Raw genomic sequence first — 25822 nt, 5'->3', positions numbered from 1 at the left:
TGTAGAAATATTGACATTTGGATTCAAGTATTTATATATGTTTTTAATTTTAAAATGATTTTCAATGGGGGGGGGGTAGTTAGGATTTGATGCATTTACTGGCATATGGTAAAACAGTCTCTCTTTAAAAAAACTTTAAATACAATAAAATAAATATCAAAATAATAACACCATATTTAAATAAATGATTTTAAATAGGAAACCATATTTTAAAAACTTTTTGTTTCGAAAATGCAAATACATGAACGTGTGACTTGTCTGCTGGGGAATGCTTGCTTCTTCCAAGTTATCGCGAAGGCGGCTTCAATTGGTTGCGGAGTCATGAAAGTGTTTGTAAACAACTCAGTCAGAACGTAATTTAGATGCTACCTCACTATAATATTTCTACCTGCTAACTCTTCAATGTAAGACGATTTGGATGATATGTGTGCTTTTTAATGTATTGTAGTGTAATTTTGAAGACCATGGGATGCTAACTGACAAATGTTGGATTATAGGCTAGCGTGCTACAGCTTTAGCCTGTCGTTAGCTGGTTGTGCTAATGTTGCTTTACTCTGTCAATGGAAGAAGAGCTTCCACATGCTAGCCAGCTAGTTAGCTTTACAATGACATGCCTTTGTCTGGTCAGAAGTCAGGGCGTATTTTGTACTAATACTTATTATCATGATTGCGTACTTTAAAATAACTACAGTCGTACGGAAATTGGTGACTTTATGGCAGATTATTAAGTGTTATTTCATCAGCACGACATGGCCATAAATTAAACTGTTTGAAAACGTGTGCATTACTAACACTACTACGCAGATGAAGTGTGTGAAGTTCATTTTGTAAATTGCACCAAATATATTCGCCGAATAGTCAATATCTGCTGCTGTCTAAATCTTGATCAGCCTCGCTTACTCTACAGATTACTTATTTACTACTGTCATGCTCATCATGTGTTTTGAAACTGAAAGTCACATGTTTTCGTGTCAAATTACATGGCGGTACACTTCATATGTGTCTTGTTTATAGGTGTATCAAACTGGATTCCAACCAAGACACATCTTTGACGTTTAAATCATCCTCAAAAGTGTCCCTCACTCTGGGATACGAAAGATGTTTGAACTCGCTGTCTTTCAATAACTTCAAGTCATCTGGATGAAACAACTGTAACATGAGGGATTGACTTTTACCTGCCCAAAAACAGAAACACTTCTGCTACAAAGCTTCCAGACCTTTTTTGTGTCTGTCTACACTCACCAACTCAACAAAAAAATAATAATGCCGTGGCCATTTTCTGAATCCATTAAGAAGCGTGCCTGCAGGTACCTTTTGCATCGGTATCTAGGCAACTTTCTGCAGGAAAAGCTCAGCTTGGATCAGCTCAGTCTTGATCTGTATCAAGGGACTGGATCTCTGGCCCAAGTTCCTCTGGACACATGGGTATGTTCTGCTCTATCAATCTTTGATTGTAGTCTATGCACACACAGAAAGCTCTATTGTTTTTATATAAAGACAGAGCCCACACAAACAATGTGTCATGCTAGCTTATTTTTTATTGTTAAATGCAAAAAAATATATATGTTTTTACATTTCCCTCGTTTCTGTTTAAAGATGTCTTGTGAAACATTACATTTTTAGAGCTTATTAGTTTGGGTTTTGGTACATGCATCATAATGAGCAAATGCCAAAAATAATGGTCTTAATTATACTGAATCAATATTAACTTTGTTTAGGTGTGTTTAATTAAAGATTAACTTAAAAAAAGCTAACATCATTTCTTACTCTACAGTCCCTGAATGATCTCTTGGAGACAGCGGATGCTCCTTTTGAGGTGATCACAGGATTTATCCAAACTATTTCCTTAACCGTCCCTTGGGCAGCGTTGTTGCAGGAAAACTGTGCTCTTGAGGTCAAGGGTTTGGAGATGGTGCTCAGGCCAAGGCCAAGAATGGGTATGGAGATATTGTCTGTCCAGAACAATATGCATAAAAAAGTGTTCTTCTGCATCCAATGCTGTGCCGAGATAGAATGTAACAGTTTGTTGTACTTGTTCTACTACAATAGCATCTGGAATTGAGCCCATGTGCTGGTCCAGTTTCATGACAAGTAGCATGCAGCTTGCCAAAGAATGCCTCAGTCAGAAACTCACTGATGATTTGGGAGAAAGCTTTCAGCCTTTTGAGGGATTGGAGAAGTTTGCAGAGACAATAGAAACAGGTATGTTCCACCCATTCTTAAAGTATTCTTGAATAAGCTGCCCTGTGATGTGTTAATATTCCTTTTAATGGTTCTATCCTGCAGTTCTGAGAAGAGTCAGAGTGACTTTTGTGGATACTGTTCTCAGGATCGAACACATTCCAGAAAATTCTAAAACTGGAATTGCTCTCGAAATTCGAATCGGCAAGTAAGTTGTATTAGGAACATAACTAGATGTAAGGAATGCACTGTTTTTTGTTTGTATGCAGATTTTTATTGTACTTATTTTGATTTGTGGTTGTTTTTTTAGGATTGCATACTGCGATGAAACAGGCGATGATAGTTCAAGCGTAAACGTGCATCAGCCAACCACTTTTGCTCATAAAAATGTGCAGATGGAAGGAATCACAGTATTATGGGACGAGTTCTCCGATGTGTCTTGCAGTTGTAAACCATCGTCTACTCCAACGGTTAGTGAGGACAGGATTTTACACAGACGGCATGTGAATCGCTTTTAAACGGACGTCATGTTTTGTAGGAAACTGAGCCAAAACTTTCTCCAAGTTGGAATCCAAAAATCATTTGTGAGCCTCATCCACAGTTTACAGAACCAGTGACTTCCACCACCACATTTCAGCCCGTGCCAGTCGGGAGCCTCAGCGGTAAAATTGAGTTGTCCCTCACTCTGAAAAATAATCTGGCTCTGCCTGGAGCGAAGGTACATAAATGTATATTTCATGAAATGGTTCATTTGTTCAACTGGTTGTGTTAATTTGTTTTAATTACTTTTTGTTGTATGTATCAGCTGGATGTTGTTGCCCACGTTGATACTCTGATGGTTCTGCTGTCCCCACGACAAGTTCATCTGCTCCTTGGTTTGTTTGGAGCTTTTTCCGGTGGAAGTGAGTATCCTGTAGTTGTCATTACGGTGATTTAGAAATGGTCAATATATATATCAGGCCTCGCCTGTGAAACAGCCTGCCTGAGGAACTGAGGGCTTCATCCACTGCGAAGGGTTTTAAGAAAAACTGATGACTCATCTTTTTAGGATAGCTTTTATGTTGTTTTTACATGTCCACATGTTTTCATTTAATTTTATTACTGTTATTAATAATCAACTTGATTTTCTTTTGAGGGTATTTATGGGTTGTGTGTTAGGTTTTTATGTATTTTTATTATTGCTATTTTAACCACTATTTTTTGTCTTACTCTTATTTATTGTATAATGTAAATTACTTTGAGATGTTTTTTTAGCAGGAAAAGTGCTATAAAAATAAAGTTGAATATTCATTTTTTTCCCTTCCCTTTATGTAAAGGTGCACAGGAATGGGCTAAGGATAGAAAAAGTCGCCCTATGCAGCAAGAGGATGAGTATCGCCTCCATATGGAACTGAATCGGTGTCTGAAGAAGGACACAGCTGGACTGGGAACAGACTCTGACCTCTTTGAAAGCCAGACGACTAGAACTGTGTCAAGTCGAGGTGGGAACTAAGTGCTCTGTTGTAACATTAAAATGCTCATAAAATTAACCTAAGGAAGATTTGCATACGTGACTTGTTCAAATTTTTAATCTCCCTTTGGGTGTGGGTGGAGACAATGAATCACTTCAAGGATTCTGTTCAGGTGAAACAGGCTTTAGGGTTTACGTTCCACTTTATTAAAGATAAAGATGATCAGCAATTCAAAAACCCAGTTTGGAGTTTATAACGTGAAGTTAGGAAAATAATAACGGTAAATTGTAGCCATCCATCCATCTTCTAAACCCCCCAAATCCCATTTTGGGGTCACAGGGCTGGTGGAAAACCCTGAACAGGTCGCCAGTCCGTCGCAGGACCATGCAACCACACACTCAGACCTAGGGAATACTTAATTAGAATACTAAATTAACCTATGAAGTCTGTTTTTGGATCGTGGGAGGAAGGCAGCGTTCCTGGAGAAAACCCACGCATGCACTGAGAGATCATGCACACAGAAAGGTCCCAGCAGGGATTCAAACCAGGGCTTTTTTTCTGTGAGGCAAGAATACTAAGCACCACTACAGCCTGCAAAATTGTAGCAATCTACTGAAACCTAATGAAGCAGTAAATGACCTGTGACCTCCCGCCATCCAAAAACTACCAGTTTATTGCCACCTGCATGCTTGGACTTCACATTGCCACCAGTGGTTGACTGAAATATAGGCCACGGTACAAGAAAATACATCACATGTTGAAAGAATGCTCTCTTAAAACTCAATTGGAACTGAAACCTTGCTTACTGAAGAATAATTGTAGCTTTCATGATTTGTGAGCATAATTCAAACAATTTCCAATGATTTGTTTTTGCTCTACTTTATTTTACGTAGATGATGTGTTCTTCTCCATGGCTGACATGGACATGTCTCATAGCCTGTCATCCCTCCCTCCTTTGGGTGAACCGCCCACCGTTGACTTGGACTTGTCACTGAACAGTAACTACTCCCCTTCGCCAGTAGAGTCTCCTTCTGGAAAAAGTGCTGTAGGTCTTATCTTTTTTTTTTTATTTTAACTATAAAATTCTTATAAGGTGGAGTTCGGTGTTATGTAATAGCTCTTTGTGTTTTTCCAGACTCTTTGGGATGACTACATGGATGTACCTCGGCAAAGAGAAAAGCAGAATGTCGAGACGTCTTCAAAGACACAGGATTCACAACTTGCACACAAGATAACAAGACAAACCTGTAGGTTTTTTTTATATTGACAAACTTCAGATGTTGTAAGCGGAGAGCTTGGCTTTATCATTTACTCTTCTGTTGTAGCTCATCCATCTAAAACCCATGGAGACGAGTCAAGGCCAGAGTTGGTGTTGAAGTTTTCACTGAGCAGCTTTGTGGTGTCAGTCCTCCATATTGACCCTCTTCCACCGGCACACGCCGCTCCCAGCCCACTCGGTCCAATAGCTGCGTACTTCTTCAGCGTGCTGGGCCCAGACCAGCTTTCTTCAGAAGCTTTCCTTCAGTCTCGATCGCTGTTTAATCAGGCTTGCCCCTTGGATCATCTCAGGTAGATTTCAACTCTCTCAAAATCCTTCTGCTGAAGCTTCTGACCTAAGAAGTTTCTCATTTGAGCGTGTCAACAAGTCTGTCTGATGTTTTCTCTTTTCCAGGTTTGTTGGTCAGGGTTTAAAAATACAGTATGAGCACTGCCAAGGGTCCGGCCTGCGGACTTTCAGCACAGACATCAATCTTCAACATATGGAGTTTGTTGAGTGTCTGTTTCCCTCTGATTCCGTCGCTGGGGGCTCACAAAGAGGAATCCATTATACAGAGGTTCGATTTGCATCAATGACATGAGCACATAGTTTTTGGTTTTGTTTGTAAAGAAGCAACGCGATTGTTGCATGAACACTGCAAACACCTGAATAATGAATCATGCTTGATTTTAAGAGGGAATCACTGCAGATTTTTTTTTTGTCACACTTCAGCTCCTCACATTTGACACCACAGCCAGTGCTGATGCTCCATGTACAGCTTGCCTTCACCTGCTTTACAAACTGATTGAGCGCAGAGGCCCTCAGGTAACCGCTTTTGAGAATCCACTGTGAACACAGAGACTAACATTTACTGTTTTCATGCCTCTCTTTTGTCCTGCACACAAACTTTAAAGCCTTTACTTCTCTGTCAGGGTGGCCAGGTGCGTCTCAGCACCATTCCAAGAAAGGCTGAGATCCAAGTGGAGCTGGGCGCGGTACGCTCTGAGCTAGACATCAGCATCGTTGACCGCCTTAACTCACTACTCCAACCTCAAAAACTAGCTACCACAGAGATGATGGCCTCTCATATGTATGCGTCCTACAATAAGCACGTTAGTTTGGTAAGAAACATCTTATTAAACTTATTCTAATCAATGTTGAGAAAAAGAATATTTTTGTTGTTGTTTTTTAAAAAAAAGGCTGCATAATTCATATACAGGGTCAATTCTAGAACTTTACAGGACTAAAAGACTAAATAAAACCACATAGAGGTCGATTACAATTATCTATCCCTTTTTTTTAACCCGCTGTATCCTTTTCGGGGTCACGAGGTTTCCGGAGTCTGGTCCAGCTACTCTTGGGCGAAGGCAGGGTAGACCCTCAACAGGTTGCCAGTCTGTCGCAGGGCACACAATCACACACACTCACACATGCACACCTAGTGAAACTTTAGAGCAGGGGTCACCAACCTTCTTCCTCCTGGGCTAGCGCCCTGCTTGTTTTGCAGGTAACCCTGCTTCAGTAGATGCTGATTAGCTGGATTGAATCAGCCCAGTTTCTGGTTGACTGAACACACCTGATGCAGGTTTAGCTGCAAAACAAGCAGCTACCCCTAACCAATTAACCCCATAGGTTAACTGGTTACTGCTTTAGAGTAACCAATAGAACCAGTGCCGTTTCGCTGAGACGAGAGCGCTAAACACTGCGCCACCGTGCAGCCCCAATTACAATTAAAACCATGAAGTTGAATGTATAATGAACAACTCATTTTAAATCAATTCTAATAAGAATTTGCAGATAAAATACTTTTAGTTACCACAATCAAGTTAAAAACTATAATTTGTATCCTGCACAGGAATAAAAGGTTGTTCAGCATCCTCAGAGGGACTCTTCCAGGTTTTAGCAGCAGAAATCTGAAACACCGCTTCACAGTGTTTAGTCTTTAATCTGGAAAATTTACAGAAAATCTGTCTCTGATCGTCTCAGGGCTTAAAGTGGTTCATAGGGCTTGTGCACAAAGCAGATTGTTAGTTCTAGCTTGCTAGACTAACCTTTATTTGTGATTGTTTTGGTTCAATGGGGTCAGTCTTACTGTTTTAATCAATTGTTTAGTGCATTATCCATATAAGTCTGCATAAGACATATATTTGTCATCTAAATTTTGTCTGACCATTGATAATTTAAAATGGAAATACAAGCTTGTCCTGCAATGACCTTAAATGACCTTAAACTAATAAAATGATTCTTTCAGCTGTATCCCATGTTAAATAGTTCAATATACAAAAAAAAAAACTCTTTTTTTTTTTTTTTAAAACCTTTTGCAGCACAAAGCCTTCACTGAGGTTTTCCTTGATGACACCCATACACCCTCCAGCTGTCACGTGTCACTGACGGTAAATGCCCCAGTGCTTGGCCTTGCAGTGCGCTTTCCCATCCCTGATCTGCGTTCAGATCAGGAAAGAGGGCCCTGGTTCAAAAAGTCCCTGCAGAAGGAAGTACTTTATCTGGACCTGGAGGACCTGGAGGTTAAAATAGAGTTCATGGGTGGTAACTCACCAGATCAAACCAAAATGGAGCTCACGTTCAAAGAACTTAAAGGTATATCCCCTCCACATCTGCACTCTGAGTTGTAACTTTTTATTTGAAGGCTGCTGATAAATGAACTTTATCATTTCTTTGTATGTAGGCAAGTTCCAGGAGGACCCAGAGGAACCTGCTTCCTGTTTTCTCCGAGTATCCAACACTATGGACGGAGACATGACAACATCTGAAAGTGGGAAGTTCGACTGGCCAAGGTAAGTGTACACAACTCAAACCTATGTGTCCGTTCAGCAGCGTCTTCAGTCCTTCAACTCTTTGTGCAGAGTGGTGTTGAAGATGAACCCCACTGCAGTCCATTCAATCCTCGAGCGTGTGACGGCTGAGGATGACGAGGGCGCTGAGGACCACTCGCTTGAGGAAGAAGAGGAGGAAGGGGCTGCCCATTCACTAAAAGACGTGTGTGACTTTGGGAAGCCGGAACCCTCACCCTTTTCTTCCCGAAGGGTTATGTATGAGAATGAAGAGGTAATTCATATTCCTTTTCAAGTATCTCCACATTTCGTTCTGTTAAAGGGTTTTATGTGTTTTATTTAGACATGAGAAAAATGTACAGAGCTCTTCATTTCTGTCCACACTTATAATAAACCCGAGTTTAGTTATAACTGAAAATGATCATCTAAAAACTAAAACTGCTATTTGAAACCTTTGAATTGATTCTTTTGCCCTTTTTTTCTCAAAATGAAATAAACCAAAAGAATGTAATAAAACATTGCAACATTTTTAAGCCGCTGGCTTGCAAGTAGAGTTATTTTGATTTGTGTAAGTGATCAATACTAAATAGTCAAAAGGGACAAATACAAACCGTTTAAGCAAAATCAATGAATTATCCTTTACAGAAGAAATGATCACTTTCTTTGCTTATTAATGACTTATTTTTGACTACAGTTATGCAAATTTGTCGTTCATAGAGGACTTTTTTTAACCTGAATATCTGCCAACCACTGCATACTATTGAATTAACTCCTTTTTGTATTTATAAAGGACATTTGGGTCTTTTTAGTGATGATGAGTCCCTGAAAGTTGTAGTTTTAGGTGGATCTAAAAAAGTTTTTTTAACTGGACAATTTTTTTCTCTCTGGTAGTCTGTCCACTGTTCAAACAGAATTTTATTTTTTAGGATTTCCAGTTGGTGGTGTGACTTCCTTGTGATTTGCATTCACAGGAAAAGGGAACTTTTTGATGTTTAAATATATTTATTAAGTTTTAACAAATTTCGACACAAATTCAGACAAGCCCCCTCCCCCACTGTCAGTCATAAAACACAATGCAGTTACAGTATATTAATAGAATATGTATGCAAACACACATAACTATATATATGTAAACACACAAAAACCCTAACACATAAACAATATTTAAGAGTCAGTTCAGAGAGTATAATAAAAGCAAATAACAGCCAGATATGCAAACAAATAAATGTATATTAAAAGTAAAGATGGATTATTGAAAAAGGTCAAGAAGGGTTTCCTCACTATATAGTTTGTGTTCTGAACCCCTTATTTTCTCAAGATAAGGTGAAACAAAACATCTTTAACCCAGTGTGATGCAGTTTGTGGTTCAATGTCCATCCATTTAAGCAGAGTCAGATGTCGTGCTAGTAAAGAAAAAACATGAATCCTTTGACCCCCAGTCGGAAAAGGTAGCCCCTCATCACAAATCACCAAAAGAAGCATTATTGGGCAAAGTGGAAAAGTGACATTTTGCTTAAAAAAGGTTAAATAACACTTCTCTAAAGCACAGTCATGGTTAAATTGGGCAACATATTAGAATTCCAGCTTATATCAGTCTCCAATTTACTTAAAATATACAGCTCCAGCTGATTCTATGTTAAACATGCGCATAACATAAAAGGTGAATAAAGGATTCTAAAAAGTTAACAGGAAATAGGCTGTAATTGTGAATATTTGTAAATATAAACATGTCGATATTTTTTATGATTACCTTCATCTTTATTGTGGATCCTAAATTGTTCTGACTGGTATAGCTGTAGCTACACGTGGTGACGCACGCCGCCTCAATGACATCACCTCTTCGCATTTGTTTAACAGTAAAATCCGTCTGACCATCAGGACCATTGTGTTTGTTGCAAAGCAGGTGCACTTTGTCTAAGTGAAAACATTTGCATTCAGTATAACCTGCTGGACGGATCGTCCCTCATTACTGATGGTTTCTCAGGCAAATAGTTCCGTGCTTTGAATACCTGAACTGTTGACAAAACATGCTGATGTGGTCTGATGATTTCATTTTTTCCCCTTTTCTAATCTCAGATGGTCATTCCCGGTGATGTTGTGGAAATGACAGAGTTCCAGGAAAAAACCATGAACAACTCGCGTTTTGTCCTCGAGTTGAGTTTCCCAAATGTGCAATTAGTGCTCCCAAGCAAGGCATTCTACGAAAAGCTACACAACAGGTGCAAAATAATCATTTTCTCTTAAAAAAAAAAAAAAAAAAGCATTATCAGAGTTGATCAAGTATCACTCACTTTTATGAAGTCGCCAAATCCCTGCTGCTGTTAAATTTGATTACTTTTTTTTCAAATCTTGTTTACTTTTTGAAGACTTGTAGCCTAAATCCTGTTAAAAGGGAAATTGTTCATATTGTAGGATAAACAACGACCTGTTGCTGTGGGAGCCCACTGCTCCGTCCCCCGTGGAAACTGTGGAGAACATGCCCTATGGAGTTGGACTGTCTGTTGCCAGTCAGCTGATCAATACGTACTCCAAAGACAGCTTTAGCCAGTTTCGCTCTGCTGGTCCTGATGGTGAGGCAGCTACTTGTTTTTTTTCTTTTAGTGATACAATGAGCTTAAAGCAGTCTTACTTTGTTGTACTGGTTCCTGCAGCGGAGACCAGCGGCTCTGATGAGGAAAATCTGTTCTACTCCCCGGCCTCTGACCTGGGGTTCAGATCTCGGAAGAAGAAAAAACCCAAATCCCACAGCAAGACTTCGCAGAGCCTTTTCTCTGTCGTCCTCAGCATCAGTCATGGTTTAGTGTCTCTTCAGACTAGTGCTAAGGTGAAATCTAACCCCCCCATGTATAAAATCCCCCTGTCCAAAATGGCTTAAATGGTAGATTTTAATTTGTCCTTGCAGAAGGAAGATAAAGTTGTGCTAAAAAACAAACATGGTGAGTTCTGGATGGAGGTGAAAAATGCTGTTTTGTTCAGCGTGACTCAGTACGAAGGCTGTAAAGATCAACACTATATCTGCTTCCACACCAACAGCATTTGCATGTATCACCAAGGTGAGCTCCCCGTAAAGCTGTGTTAGATGAACCTCCGTGATCTGTGCTGAATACTTGATGTTCATTGATCCCCTCAGGCCTCGTAGATGGAGGCACTTCTGCCTCAGACATCAAATTGCCATGCAGGACACATCCCCATTGGCTGGAGGTAATGATCTTCCAGTCAGAGACGCCTGCAGAGAGGTCCTCAACACCATCCGAAGGCATTGGTCTGGAAGTGCGCAGCATGGTGTCCGTGGCTGTTAAAATCTCCTCGCACAATGCAGAGCGCAACATCAAGGTCGAACACTAAGAAACATTCCACTTTGCTCTGTGAATGCAAACCATTTAAAGAAAAAAAACAAGGTTCCAAGGTTTTTCCCCTAAAATGTCCTCAAGATTCAAGGTTATTAAGGATTCTGTTGTGACAAAATACTTTTGTAGTTAAAAAAATCTTCATTTTGGTAGTTTTTTAACTTTTATGTTGTTAATTATTCTCACCTTTGAGTTCCTGCTTGAACTTCTTCACTCTGTCATTTTTAATTTTAGAGATTAAAAGAGCATTTTGACCAACATCAATCACAACACAAGCATAAATAAAGCTATTTATTTTAGCCACCATGTTCTGTTGTTATTTTGACACCCACGGTACAATTTAAATGAGCCGTAAGTTCAGAATGGATCCGTTAAACTCTGATAATGTTGAGCATTCTTATATTAATAGTTGTTTTTTTCTGTTTTAATTTCTAAATGGTTTGAAACTACATTTTTGGCTCTGATTGACGGCTCTGTTGTTTACAATCCAAGCAACGCTTTAATTTGTGTAACTCAGCAATCACTTAAGAATTTTTGAAATAGTTTTCAGGGAGAATTATTTTGAAAAGACTAGAACACTTCCTGCAGCCAAAATTCTGTTGACCAATATAAATCTTAAGCAAAATTACAATGTGCATCACTGTTCTATATAGACTTAAAAAATAGAACATTTTACATTTTTTATAATTACTGTGATGTTTATGTCTTTCCCAGGAGTTTCTAGTTGCTGTTGGAGTTAGCGGAGCGACGCTGCAGCACAGGGTGGTCCCTCCTGGTCTGGGCTGGTACGATCAGGTAAGATTTGTCTTCACCTTCCCATAAAGTTGTCCTTCAAATCAAGTTGAAATCACAGTTTCCCTCCTTACTTACTTGAAGAAGCCCTGAAATCAGACATCTGTCATTTCTGTCTTACAGATCGTGGACTTTCTGAATGTCTCAGATGAACCCGTCTTGGGTTACGTTCCTCCTACATCCATCACCACCCTACATTTACACTTGTGGAGCTGCTCATTGGATTACAGGTTCAAAAAATTAGACCTCTGGTTCTTCATCTTAAAGAATCTGTGTCTCTAATTAAGGGTTTTCTTTTTTGTATTTGGACAGACCACTTCACCTGCCAGTCCGATCGCTGGTTATGGTTGAAACATTCAGCATCTCCAGCAGTGTCTCTTTGGACAATTCTTCTTCTACGCTGAGGTAAGACATATTTGCTGAGATATTTTTGCTATAACATTGGTAAAAATAATATAGTTACTGTAAAATGTGTTTTTTAACAGGATTATTTTGGATGAAGCTGCTATTTTTCTCTCAGACAAATGCAATACAGTGTCTGTGAATCTTGCAAGAGGTGAGTAGAATTCTGTGTTTTTATTTTTACAGGAAGTTTAGACTAATGAGTGGTTTTTTTTATCATTAGACTATGTTCAAGTAGTGGATATGGGAACACTGGAGCTCAGGATTACAGCTGTCAAACCCGTAGCAGATGGAAAATTGGTGAATTTGCTATTTCTAATTAAAATAATTGGATTTCATGCAACATGAACTGTAACTCAAATCCATGTCTCTGGGGATAGCTGGAGCCAAGATTTGAGCTGCGCTGCTCAAGTGACGTGATTCACATCAGAACCTGTTCGGACTCCTGCGCCGCTCTGATGAACCTGATCCAGTATGTGGCCAGCTACGGAGACTTGCTACCCCCAGCAGAACTGGAAACCAAGCACAGCAGCACCACGCAAAGAAAGAAGGTTAGCAGGCAACAAAAACTCCACATGAAACTAGAACAATACCATTTTTAAAGGCGTTTTCTCATATATATTTGGTCGGGGTGTGTTTTACAGGCAGAGGTTCCCAGCAGGCCTGTGTCTCAGACCCCTCTGCTTGCTGACACTGAGCAGCAGATGCTCCAGGATCTGATGAGTGAAGCTATGGAGGAGACTGATGGGCAGCAAGCACCAGGACCACAGCAGAACGGTACAGACCTTCTCTAGTTAAAGTCTCTGTAAACTATGCTTACTTATAGTTTCTGCAACTTTAAAAGATGCAGTTTTTCTGGAGTTCTTGAAAAACGGAATCTTTCACTGCATAAAAGGAATCCTAGTCACACAGCTATAATCTGGCTCCATAACAACCATATGTACTCCATGCTTGTGTCCACACAGGTGCCCATGAGGAGCAGATTCATGACCAAGACCCGCCTTGCTCTGATCTGTTTCTGTTTCCCGATGAGAGTGGAAATTTTACCCAAGACTCAAGTCTGACCTATCCAATGCTCCCCTCTCCTCTCATCACTCCTGCTCCCAACTTGGCCCAAGAGGCCGATGATTTCTGTATTCTGGAGTCTCCGGATTCCAGAGGAGAGGTTGGGAGCCTTGATTTTATCTTATAAAAGCTGTAATCTGCTCTTTCTGCTAAACCTGTGCCTTCACTGTGACATGTATGCACTTCAGGATCGAGATCAGGAGCCCGTGGTGAAGCAGCTGACTTCTGACCCGGTGAAAATCAAAGATGATCATTTTCGTCAACCCTTAGAAGGGGGCGATCCCAGCCGCTCGGCTCTGAATTTTCCCATTCCAGAGGTTCGCTATTTAATCAAGGAGATTTCAGTTATCTGGCATCTTTACGGCGGAAAAGACTTTGGGACTTTGTCTTGCACAGCCTCACCTTCCAGAAGCAGAGGGTGAGCCATAAATACAGAGTCCTTCTTATCCATTTTGGAAAAAGAGCCACATTTTTTTCCATTTTTGGTATTTTTTGCAGATCTACTCCTCACAGCTCACCATCTCAAACTCCAGCCAGACATGCTAGGACTGCAGGACGGGCAGGAGGCGGAAGGGGGAGGAACCTTGATGTTCTGATGGAGATCCAGCTGAGCAAGGTTTGCTTCCAGAAATGTTTTCTAATGCCACATTCACACGCAACACACAGAACTTTCAAGTCATTCGTTTTTTTGTGTCCAGGTGAGATTTCAGCACGAGGTCTACCCCCAAGTCACCGTGGCATCTCAGAGTCCCGTAGACCAGCTAGCCTCCCGACAGGTCTTTGTGGTACAGGATTTAGAGATTCGAGACAGACTGGCTACCTCACAGATGAACAAGTTCCTCTACTTATACTCGAGCAAGGAAATGCCTCGAAAAGCTCATTCCAACATGGTGAGGGGGACGATTTATTGAGAACATTAGACCAAGTCTTTGTTCGTGGTGTCATGATGTCTATTGTTCTTAGCTGACAGTTAAGGCTCTTCATACATGTCCTGAGGCCGGCCAGGCTCCTCCAGAGTGCTCCCTGCGCGTTTCTCTAATGCCTCTTCGCCTCAATATCGATCAGGTAAAAAACTGGTTGCCGTGTCAACTTCGATTAAACATGTGTTCAAACTAAATACGAATAAATGACCATCTTTTTTGTGTTTCTTAAAGGACGCGCTATTCTTTTTGAAGGACTTCTTCAGCAGTCTCGCTACTGAAGTTGAGTTTTTTTCACCACCTGTTCAAGAAAGTAAGACTTGCTCTTTAAAGGCCCGTGTTGTTATTAAAGATTTTATTTGGACTGCAGAACTTATATCTGGTTGTTCTCCAGCTGCCTGTGTCACCACAAAAAACACAGCCGCTCCTGAGATCTCCTGCAGCTTTTCCAAGCACAGCTGCACCAGCAGCAGCCAGGAGGCTGCACCGATCATTTCAGTTCCTGCACAGAGGCAAACCAGCCACAATGGCTTCACGGCATTCACCGGAGAAGAAGTGAATGGTGCTGAAGCCTCTGGTTCTCCATTTAAAGACCAGCCAATCTTTTTTAGGTCAGTCAGAGATTCACCTTGCAGACTCTTTAAATGCTGTTACTTTTTTTCTATTAGACGATGTGTTTTTTTTCTTGCGAACAGGGAATTTCGATTTACCTGCGAAGTTCCTATTCGGCTCGACTACCATGGAAAGCATGTGTCCATGGACCAGGTTTGCATTCTAAAAGGAGAATTCATGAACCCAGGTTACATTCTTGATGTTTTATGACTAACTATATGTATGATTTGTTTTCAGGGGACATTTGCAGGAATCGTCTTTGGGTTAACGCAGCTGAACTGTTCTGAACTGAAACTGAGGCAGTTGTGTTACAGACAAGGGTATGATATCTTATCATAAAGTTCATAAACAAAGTTTTCAGTATTTCTTCAAATGACGTAACTCTGCGACACCTTTGGCTGACCTCGTACATCAACGTCAGATCTTGTAAAAATCTGCACATACATGCTGTGTGCACTCACTGTATCTCATTAGTCCACATATGCTAGCATAGCCCAAAGACATGATGCTGCAATATTTTTTGATTTGGTTTATGTTCAGATCTGTGAGACCAATTGTCTTGTCCTTTCTTCCATCTCAGACTACTTGGTGTGGATAAGCTGTTTTCTTATGCACTAAATGAGTGGCTAAATGACATAAAGACAAACCAGTTGCAAGGAATATTGAGTGGAGTGGCACCTATTCACACTTTGGTCAAGTTAGGTGAGTGTGGCATTCCCTTTTTCTAAAAGATCACTCTCCTGCGGTAAATTCAGCTTATGTAATTACATCTATTTCATGAAAACATGTTTAACATTCTGAAATGAAGGAAATTATTTTAAAAGAGGGGTTTTGCCAATAAGTTTCATTGACTTGTTGGGTGTTTTTCTTGGGTGTTAAAAATACAATTATTTGTCTTTCTTTAATTGTTTTAAAGGGTGGAAAAGCAGTCTTATTTTGTGTCTAAGACTCAGACACTCTAGGTGTAGTTGCAGGATATTTTGCCCCATCTGCAGCACTACTTTTTGCCTCAATGAGTACATTTCAGGAGCAGAGCGGGTCAAAGCTTTGTCTGTTTGCCAAGACTAGGAAGTCACTAAGGTAACAAGCAGAGTCTGTTTCGTTTTCTCCCAATGCCCTATTAAAGTAACATCCCTGCCAAATAGCCTTTGCCTCAGCAACAAACCGTTAGCTCTGTAAGGGGAAACCTAAGTGCGGGTCACCTGGGAAAAGAGCTGTGCGTTGAACCATCAGCACAAGAAGATTCTCTTTGCCCTGTCATAAAAGACTGTTAAAGCGGTGCTGTTCGAGGTGTACTTCCTTTATAGACAATGGTATAACATGTAGTTGATTAAATCAGAGACTCAATGTTTCATACTCAAAACATAAATCTTGTGGTCAGCTCACGGACTTAGGGACTTGGTGTGGCTCCCCATCGAGCAGTACCGGAAGGATGGTCGGATAGTCCGAGGTTTTCAGCGTGGCACTGCCTCCTTTGGAACCTCCACAGCTATGGCAGCTCTAGAGCTCACAAACAGGATGGTGCGGACCATCCAGGTAAACAGATTCAAACTCTCAACACAAAGGATTGACTGTTTTTCTAGAATGGAACATCTATCAGATTGCTTGTTTGTCCCGTTAGGCTGCAGCTGAGACAGCCTATGACATGGTGTCTCCAGTACCTGATGAAAGAGATACAAAACGGATAAAACGGTACTCCCATTACGGCCTGGCCCATCAGCCTGTTGACCTGAGAGAAGGTGTTGCCAAAGCCTACACTGTGGTGAAAGAGGTGCAAAAACTTGAAGCTTAACTGGCTGATTCTTTCACTTGTTTTAGGCAAAGTTTGTATTTGATAAAGAAACCAATGCTCTCTTCCACAGGGTCTCACTGACACAGCATTAACCATCTACGACACGGCCACTCGGGAACACGAGCAACGTGGAATGACGGGAGCTGTTGGCGGAGTTCTTCGCCAGCTGCCGCCAGCGGTCGTCAAGCCCCTCATCATGGCCACTGAAGCCACCTCTAATGTCTTGGGGGGAATGAGAAACCAGATTCACCCAGATGCTCGTCAGGAAGAGTCACAAAAATGGAGGCAGGATGAAGAATAAACTTCTATAACCGCGGGTTAACATGACTGGAACAGTCAAACCGCCAGTTCTGGTGTAGATAAAGAAGTTTTCATCATGTGACATTTTGAACTACTGTAATTGCGCTTATCTGGTCCCTCACAGTGCCTTCATGGTCATTAACATGGTTTGATATTAAAAAGGGATTTATGCAGAATGAAATGGTGAGCCACATATGATGTCATATAGACATTTCTTGTGTTAAAAGTAAAAGTGCAACAACTGCAAAATAAATCATCTCAGTTTCATTTTCAAATGGCTCTGTTTAACCAGTATAGCATTTCCCTATGTACTTGGTGTTATGTTAAATGTGTAATTAGGATTAATTTATTATATGTACTATATGTTGACCTTGTTATTTACTGTAAATATTCCTAATATGTAACATTTCATGCAAGGTAAAAGGAGCAGAGAGGCCAAGAGTGTCAAACCTGTATAAAGGTCTTTCATCTGCATCTTTGCATTTCTTGAAGGGTTTGTTGCCCAAGGAAATACTAAATGGAACAATATTACAAAGGGGTTTGCAAAGTTGCACCATTTTTTTTTAGCTTCCTTGCTTAATTTGTTACTTTGTTTTTTTACAACTTCAATTTTTTCTTTTTAGAAAGCTGCTTTTTTTTCATTGTAAATGTAAGAAAAAAAAGTCTTTAAAATATCCCCAGTCTGCCGCTGACAACTTTAAACTGTTAAAAACAAACTGTCAATTCTCAATGTCTTTCTTTTATTTGTTGCACATCAGCTGTACATTTAATTTTTTGTGACAGTAATAATTCTACACATTTGACTTTGTATTAAAATTAAATTAAATGGAAAACAAAAAACTGATGAGTGCGCAGCAGCTTGATGTCAGGGATGAGTTGTCAGCATTTTTCATCATTTTACCAAGTAAACCAATTTTTATTTTTAAATTTCCATGTGTATAAATCGGAGTGAAACATTGCCATAGCAACAAATTGGTTGTTTTTGGAAAGGGGGTTCTGTTTAAAATTTTAATAGCTTTAAATTCTGAATGAATAGATGTGTAAAGAATATTGACTGTATATGGAGAAATACATACACAGAGCAAACAGGGAAGAGATGAAGGCCTCTTGTGTTAGACGTTTTACTGTTACAATAGGGGGTTATGAAACCAGACACACAGGTGCATATTTGTATAAACCTCTTTTGTATTAGAGCCTAAACTTTATTTAAATTAACTATGTTTGCATACACCTCTGGCTGGAAGAAGAGAAAATTAGAGAGTGGGATGTTAGAGATTTGGGGGATAAGGCTAGAAAAGAAAAGGGTTAAGGAAGTAAGAGGAATAATAAGAATTAGGAAGGGATAGAATCACAAAGGTTGGATGGAGGTTTATTATCATTGGGGCGACCGTGGTGCAGCGGTAGGGCAGTCAACCCCCAATCGTAATATTGCAGGTTCAATTACCAGCTTGCACACCCATGTGTCAAAGTGTCCTTGGCCAAGACACTGAATCCCACCTTGCCCCTGGTGGAAGGTTGGCACCAGTGTTCAGCAGCAGAGCCACCACCAGTGTGTGAATGGATGAATGGGTTTGTGACTGTAAAGTGCTTTGGGCCTTCAAGGAAGGTAGAAAAGCGCTATACAAGTATTTACCATCATTACTGTCAGGTGTAGATGATAGTCAAGAGGGCAGGTTAGGGTCAGGGCTTCATAGCATCCTTGAAAAAAATAAATGTCATCAAGTCATCCTTTCTTAAAATCTCCACCAGTAGATTAAAATCAGCAGGTAGACATTGTGATGTAAACAGCACATCTATTTATTTATGTGCCACACCAGTTTAGGCCTTTGGTTAGTTTTATAGAAAACAAAGCAAACTCTTGGCAGTTCTTTTATTTTTCTCTAGATAATAAGGTAATAAAAAGAATGTTTAATTCTTATCCATGTAAAAATAATTGTTCATTGTAAACATATGGTGTTTAAGCAATAGGATTTATATACCTGGATAAAGTAACTTGAAATAAAAATGTGGTAGGGCAGATACGTGAATGATAACACCAAGATAAATCGTCCCTGTTCCTTTTCAGCATTCCTTAACTGTCATTGACTATGTACTTATTTAAAAGAAAAAAAAAGAAAATGATTGGGGTTTGCCATGATTATTGCCCTTTTTAACCCTTGTGCTATCATAGATGACCCCACCCTTATATTGATGTGTTCTCCCTACCATGACAAAAGTGGATAAATGTGGAAAGATTTCATGTAATCCATGGACACCAGTGAAGATCACAAATCATTGAAGAAAAAAGGTTCAGAGCACTGTCTAGTGGGTCTAGATGACCCAACTCCCAATGTGAAAGTGCCTAGGATAGCACAAGGGTTACAGTAAATTTTTTGCATGGTTGGTAGATCAATTCTAAACACAGACTTGCCCTTTTTACTCCATACACCCATAAATGCTCTGCAATTCACTCATAATATATGTTCATAAAGTTTGGAGATTATCTGCCGTAGAGGAGCTTATATCAGTGTCACTGAGAGGAGATCCAGCCTTTGGTAAAAGTGTGTGGAGACAGTGACCTCACCCTGAATATTAGAGGGTCTAAAAGGACGCCAATGTGGATTACAAGAGGAACTAGAGGATGGGTCACACTCCTCACATCATACAGTGGGGCTGTGGAGCCCCTGGAAAAGATCAAGCTCCTGTGAATCCACATTACATCTGACCCCACTTTGTCTCTAAACACCCATGTCTGGTGAAAAAGGCCAAACAAAGACTCTTGCTTCTCCGGACGTTGGTCAAACTTTACCCTCATCGACTTCTACAGAGCCACAATAACAGACATCCTGTGTCTGAATGTGACAATTTAGTACAGGAGCTGCACTGTACAGAACAGATAGGATTAGGTGGGAACGGCACCAGTCTTTGGAAAAGGGAGACCTTTTCCCAGGCCTGGACTCAGTTTATACTGACAGAATCTGGACAAAAACCAGAATATATATATATGAACATTGTGCGTGTGGCAATACCAACTGTGCTCGCTTGCTGTGAACTGAACAAGTGCTGCACTCAGCACAAGGCTGTATGTGTTTGTGTTTTCTTTGCGAAAGTGACCGTCCTTGACTGACCACTGCTTGCTTGCACCCACAGACACAGAATATTTCTAATTATGTATTTTACATGTTTGCATGTTGCTCTGTTGGCTAATAAAAGAAACTGTCTGCTGGGGAGCAGAGAGAGAGCAGATGACAGCAGAGCTTTCTGACCTGGTGGTGTCATAAGCGTCAGAATCTTTCCCTTTGCAAAGGTTTGAACTTTCATGCAGACTCTTGTGTGATTTATTTCTTCTCCCACTGCACATTAGATCTTTGGTGTCCTGAACCATCCGAACCTGCGAAGGCCATTAGCAACACATTAGATCGGATCCCTCCCGTGCCGGGAATTTTTGTGCTGCTTTAATCAAACAAAAGATGCAGAAACAGTAAAGTGACACTTCTTGCTCAGAGTTGTTCAATATATTTTTCTCTTTAGACCCACACATACCTTCACCTTAAAATCAAACACACTTTTGCACCAACACTGCGAACAGACACCCATGAGAATGCACAGACTGCTCAACTGGTTATTCATTAAGATCAAAGGGTTTGTCTGTTGCACCTTGAGTGCTGTATTTTTCGTTAATGCTGAGGCTGGCTTTAATTATTTTTAGCATGTGGTTGCATGTGCACAATAAACTCTTTGTGATTCTGGTTCATCAGTCTTAAACTTTTGCTCCCATGACAGATTTCTGACGTTGCTGTTTTCTGTCCTTCAGAGGAATGCACCCGGACCGGAGTGGAGGGTTTTTTTGACAATCACAGACTGGCTGCATGTGCTGACATTCTGCTTTGATGCTGTTTGTCCTCTCCACTCCCCAAAGTCTGAACTGATCTTCGTTTTCATCTGTCAAAATGCTGCCTTTGGACAGTTTCCCTTCTGCTTTACCTGTTAGGGGATTTTTTTATTTTTGTGAGGATTTCAAAACCTGAATTCAGTGTCTTTTGTCCAAACTCCTTGCAGGTGATTTTAATTTGTAACCAGAGTACGAATTTGCCGCCAGCTTTGCTGCAGATGTAAGGATGTCTTCTTTTAGTCTGACCGAGGTTTTGACAGATGAGGTGTTGACGGAGGCGTCTAAACCTCTAAATACAAAGGGGACATCATATTTAGCTTTCCTAAAGTTCTCTCAAAAAATTAGATCATTTCTGAAATTCTGAAATGTAAAATAGGACCTCATATTGAGAGTTATGACTGAAGCTTTTGTTATTTTTGTTTTTATCACCTTAAAAAAAATATATATTTTTCTTCTTTTTGACACATGTTGACACATATTCATTACAGGTACCATCACTCTGAACCTGGATTTGTTCAGTGCTGTGTAGCTTGTTGAATATTTGCACTTCTCCCAATCTGGGATCTGCTCAGAGACTCATCTCTGATTTAAATTATCCTCACAGAGAAATAGGCAGATGAGATTCAGTTCAATGCACAAAATGTCATCAGATCGTCTTATGCATCTGCTCTTTTTGCAACTCAATGAGTTGGTGCTCATTGTTTTTCTTTAACAAATGCAATCAAAACGTTATTAAATCAAAAAATAAAAGCTTAAACATTTAACCGTGTTACGAATAAAGCTATTAAAAAAACCTGTGCGAGATTTTAAGGGCCTTGTTTTCCAAAATCAAAGTATTTCTTTTGTTTTTGAGCCACTCCTGCAGTGAGCACTTTCACTGAGCAGCTGATGCCGCACAAAGTTTCAGATGCGAATTCGGCACATTTCGACAATTCTCGAGAAGACGCGGAAGTCCATATTGTTTTCCGTTTAGTCGGCTTCTCCCATTTAAAGAAGATCCAGCCTTGCGAGGGGAAAGTGTCCATGATTGCGGCGATGTGGATTCATTTTATCTTGATGGGCTGAGCTGGGTTAAACTCATTTTATTTAAAAAATAAACGACGAGAAATCGTGGTAAGACATCAGCTGCTTATCACTACTATCTATCTATGCACGTAGCTAGCAGCTAGCCAGTTGTAAGCTAATGTGAAGAAGCTACAGCAATGGAGCTTGTTCGTGGAGACTGAGTGAGTCGAGCACCTAAGTAGTGTGCTTTACTTTATTGAAATCCAAGGAGTTAATTGACTCTATTTTAGACATTAGCAGTGCGCTATCTGTGTACGGAAGCTAACTTCAGCCTGTCTGCTTGCTTGTGGTTGCGAGGGGCGGAGCTTCATCTCTTCCTGTCGCGCAGTCTGGGGTGTTTGTCTTGTCATGAAAGCCATGGAGAAATTAGAGGCTACATCCGAGCTTCAGTCACGGCTGTCCTCCTTGTCCTTCTCCTCTTTCCCCGGAATAGCCTCCAAACAGTGTGAAAGCAGACCTCCGGACAGGTAACCTGTTGCTCCAACCCCGCCTGAAAGGTGGTTCGTTTCTTGATACGAGTGAAAATGTTTGATATATTCTTTTATCTGTTGTTTTTGAATCTTCAGGCTTCACAGTACAAACCTTTCAGAGAGCTTTACCCAGTCTGTAGGCAGCACTGGTATGGACACGACCAAAGACCCAGGACAGCTTTGTGAGGTAATAAAATCGATGCATGTTGGACAGATGTCAACATGTGGTTGGACATGGGGCAGTACAGCCCTGTTGCTTTCCATTAATGTATCATATGTGTGTGCACTTTGAGGGTAATCAAGAGGCTCCTGCAGTGCAAGCCCCGGGGACAGGAAGTGAGGAAAATGTCAGTGCTGGGAGCTGTCAGCCCTCTACTGAGATAAAAGGTGAATGTGGTTTGATAACTGTAGATATTTTTTTGTTACAATTTGCATAGAGGTATGCACGATGACTATAATTCTATATGTGCTGAACTACACGGCAGCCCAGATGCCCCCCCTGCAGCCCGCACACACGTGGACATCTGCTGCTGTGAAGGAACTAAAGGCGAAGCTTCGACCCGAGAAGGACAGTGTGGTGACGGTGTACCGAGGCGACATCATGACGGTTAATGTCCCCACTGTCCCTGAAGCCAAAAAAGTGTGCTGGGAATTCGCCACGGACGGCTATGACATTGGATTTGGGATATATTTTGACTGGAGTCCTGTGACAAACCGATCCATCACCGTGCACATCAGTGAGTCAAGCGACGACGAAGATGAAGAGGAGGAGCTGGAAGGTCAGATTGGGATTGAGCATTCCACACAGTTGCTAGTTTATCTTTGCATTTCCTGTATTAACATCCAAGAGACACTCTTATCTATAAAGAACAAACACAGCTTGCATTGAACATTTGTTCTTCTCCAGCTGGGGTTTGAGCGAGCGTGCTGACTTTATGCCGTTTGCATCACAGGGCCTGTCAGTAATGGAGACGTCGAGAAGGGATCCAAGAGTCAAACCAACTCGAACTTGGCCGAAATCCTCCCCGTGTATCGTCAGGACAGCCACTTGTCTGTCCACGGCGGCAGCCACGATTTCCCAGGTGAAGGCACTTACCTCCTTAAGTTTGACAACTCATACTCCCTTTGGAGAAACAAAACACTTTACTACAGGGTTTATTATAGTGCCTGAGATTGCAATTTACTGCTTATGAATGTGCGTTGTAAAGAATATACCCAAGAACAATGAACTATTTCTAATTTTTATTTTTTTCTTGGAAAAAAAAAACATCGAAATGGCATACCGGCATATCTATTTTTATCACCCTTGGCTTGTCGTGTCACTTGTTGGAGATGTGTAAGGCTAAAATGTTGAACATCTGCTTTAGTGTCTTGTTGGCATATATTTATCAAAGCCTTGCATATGTGCCATATTATTTCCTTGTACATACTGTACCACCCGTCCAAGTGGCCGTCATAAAACGCATATTGTCTTTACCTGTGACATTTCAGTGACAGCAGGTGTCAGGGAACACCTGGACATGGTGTATCGCACGTGGCCAAGTGCTCAGTCAGTCAGTCGGCACTAGAAATGGAGTTTAACTCGTGTTTTCTGTGTTTGTGTGCTTTTATGATCACTGTCTCTTTGTTGTTAACCACTTTATCAGTCAAATATACGGCATAACTTGTTTTCTATGTGTTGGTTTGAAAATCACTTCCATTTTTTTCTTCTTCTTCTTTTATGGCCTGTTGGATAAAAGATCTATCATCTAAAGAAAGTAGTATGAGATTGAGAGCGAGCTCTTAATGACACAAATAAAAGCCATCTCTTATCACAAAAATTTCTCTTTATATAATAGAGATTCAATATTTGCGTTTGCTTTGCCTACATTTTTATTAGGTAGATGAATTGCATCTAAATGTCTCTCGTACACATGTCTTTCTGAGTGCAAATCACTGTGTTTTTTAATGTTTTGTGTGCATTGGACCATCTTTTCTTTGTGAAATCAAACACCTCGAACACTTTAAACTTGTGTGCTTTTTGTCCCAAAGACATCCCAGATTTGGCTGCTAATGTTGTGTGCAATGTAAAAAAAATAAAATAAAAATAAAAATAAAAATTTATTTGCTTTACTGTAAGTTATACTGAAGATATTTGTTCCTAAAGTTTATATTCCACAATAAAGAAAAGATTATGCAGCTCTTTTTGTCTTTGTTTTTTCTTCAAAGAATTCGCTCCTGTTATCAAAGATGCTGTCAGTTTCTATGCTGTTTCAGGATTAGACCGTTTCTGAACGGTCCCCTGTGTTTCCATTAAATTGTGCATCAGGGCATTGATGTAATTGTTACACAGGTGCTGATGAAACCTGGTTTTATTTTCAGCTCTCCCTGACGGCAAGTCACAATCGTACATTAGGTCTCATGTGAGCTTCACTCGGTTTCTGAGAATAGAAATGGGGGGGTTCTTAAGTTGCCAGCTCTTGCGCATTTTCTTTTATGTTTCGTAACTCGAAATGCATTTTCTCTTGGTTTGTTCCATTAAATGCAACAAATGTGAGAACAAAATAAACAATAAAAAAGACTAAGTTTATATTCACACACAAACTAAACAAATACAAGGATTTAGAGTCTACTTTAGCTGGAAATATGTGGAAATTAGGTGCATTTGTTGTCATTTTTTTAACAAGTGTTTTGTACTTTCCAATCAAAAATAAAAGATTAGATCTAATGTCTTTCTGCAGTTTTTTCTCTACAATTATAAGGATGTTGGTCAATAAAATATCTGTGCTTCCTTTTTAATGACAAGTTTTTTAAAAAAAAAACTACAAGTTTTTTATATTTATAATCTCTCAGAAATAATATAACATATTTTGCCCACTTGCTTAATATTTTACAAGTTGCCCTTTTACAGTTAAAACAAATCAGACTTGTTGAGCTCAAAAAACCTCTGAAACTATGCTGTGGTATCTGGCACCAAACTGTTACTAACAGATCTTTCAATCCTGTAAATTTTGACATAAGGCCTCCATAAATCTTATTCTTTTCCAGCATGTGCCACCGATGATCCTCAATAGGACTGCAATTTTCAGATTTAGTGTTTTTCAGCTTTCCAGATTTGATATAATTTAATAAAAAATTCCCAGAAAATGCAGTCAGACATTTTTCAGTAGATAAAGGAACCTGTAATTAGGGAAGGTTTTTGTTGTCAGGACAACAGTCTTGTCTCTTGAATTTGTGGCCCTGTGCACGAATCTTTCCCCAAACACCATAAGTGGAGACTTTGACATGAAAGTTGGACTATGCTGAAATGTAAATGCAAGGCCAAAATGGCTGGATGCTTTACCACTTTCCAGTTGCTTTGTTGGATTTGTTGAAACCCAGACATAATATGCAACAAATGCAAGTGACTCTTGACATTAAATTTGCATTTTCAGTTGTGAGATTCGACCAGTACTTGGGACTCACCAAAAGCAACCTTTGATCATTTCTTATACTTTGTTTTAAATGATCAAATGTGTAAACCTG

The 25822-nt window shown here is 40.1% G+C and overlaps 2 protein-coding genes across 4 annotated transcripts; both read left to right on the top strand.

Moving 5' to 3' along the window:
* The first annotated feature begins 278 nt into the window (after positions 1-278).
* Positions 279-17871, top strand: atg2b (autophagy related 2B). The gene is made up of 43 exons (XM_023951762.1): positions 279-404; positions 1015-1425; positions 1775-1937; positions 2050-2202; positions 2287-2389; positions 2492-2651; positions 2720-2899; positions 2987-3083; positions 3498-3662; positions 4526-4677; positions 4768-4879; positions 4958-5201; positions 5305-5467; positions 5623-5715; positions 5823-6011; positions 7215-7488; positions 7577-7685; positions 7755-7956; positions 9759-9901; positions 10095-10252; positions 10334-10506; positions 10585-10735; positions 10813-11015; positions 11744-11824; positions 11945-12051; positions 12134-12226; positions 12307-12377; positions 12447-12523; positions 12604-12774; positions 12868-13000; positions 13189-13388; positions 13477-13706; positions 13787-13904; positions 13987-14178; positions 14252-14353; positions 14443-14521; positions 14603-14819; positions 14904-14973; positions 15058-15140; positions 15401-15522; positions 16202-16356; positions 16442-16591; positions 16683-17871. Exons 2-43 carry the CDS (start codon positions 1264-1266, stop codon positions 16911-16913), a joined length of 6231 nt encoding a protein of 2076 aa, XP_023807530.1. The 5' UTR covers positions 279-404; positions 1015-1263; the 3' UTR covers positions 16914-17871.
* Positions 17872-21713: 3842 nt separating this feature from the next.
* Positions 21714-24500, top strand: tmed8 (transmembrane p24 trafficking protein family member 8). Of its 3 annotated transcripts, none has more exons than XM_011490408.3 (6): positions 21714-21896; positions 22177-22315; positions 22415-22505; positions 22612-22705; positions 22804-23097; positions 23272-24500. In XM_011490408.3, exons 2-6 carry the CDS (start codon positions 22197-22199, stop codon positions 23487-23489), a joined length of 816 nt encoding a protein of 271 aa, XP_011488710.1. In that variant the 5' UTR covers positions 21714-21896; positions 22177-22196; the 3' UTR covers positions 23490-24500. The 3 variants fall into 3 exon arrangements, with proteins under 3 accessions (XP_011488710.1, XP_004082364.1, XP_011488709.1); XM_004082316.4 differs by having other exon boundaries at positions 22146-22315; XM_011490407.3 differs by having other exon boundaries at positions 21714-22009; positions 22146-22315.
* Positions 24501-25822: the final 1322 nt, after the last annotated feature.

Source organism: Oryzias latipes, chromosome 22 (genome assembly GCF_002234675.1).
Source record: "Oryzias latipes chromosome 22, ASM223467v1".
Lineage (NCBI taxonomy): Eukaryota > Metazoa > Chordata > Actinopteri > Beloniformes > Adrianichthyidae > Oryzias > Oryzias latipes.
This window is presented reverse-complemented; position numbering and strand designations above follow the sequence as displayed.

What these genes read in the sequence shown, in the direction of transcription:
- tmed8 (XM_011490408.3), top strand. Translation starts at nt 22,197, where the DNA reads ATGAAAGCCATGGAGAAATTAGAGGCTACATCCGAGCTTCAGTCACGG. An exon ending in GAAAGCAGACCTCCGGACAG is followed by an intron (nt 22,316 to 22,414) that starts GTAACCTGTTGC and finishes TTGAATCTTCAG; the next exon opens with GCTTCACAGTACAAACCTTT. An exon ending in TGAAGAGGAGGAGCTGGAAG is followed by an intron (nt 23,098 to 23,271) that starts GTCAGATTGGGA and finishes TTTGCATCACAG; the next exon opens with GGCCTGTCAGTAATGGAGAC.
- atg2b (XM_023951762.1), top strand. Translation starts at nt 1,264, where the DNA reads ATGCCGTGGCCATTTTCTGAATCCATTAAGAAGCGTGCCTGCAGGTAC. An exon ending in CATTTGCATGTATCACCAAG is followed by an intron (nt 10,736 to 10,812) that starts GTGAGCTCCCCG and finishes TGATCCCCTCAG; the next exon opens with GCCTCGTAGATGGAGGCACT. An exon ending in TTCACCACCTGTTCAAGAAA is followed by an intron (nt 14,522 to 14,602) that starts GTAAGACTTGCT and finishes GTTGTTCTCCAG; the next exon opens with CTGCCTGTGTCACCACAAAA.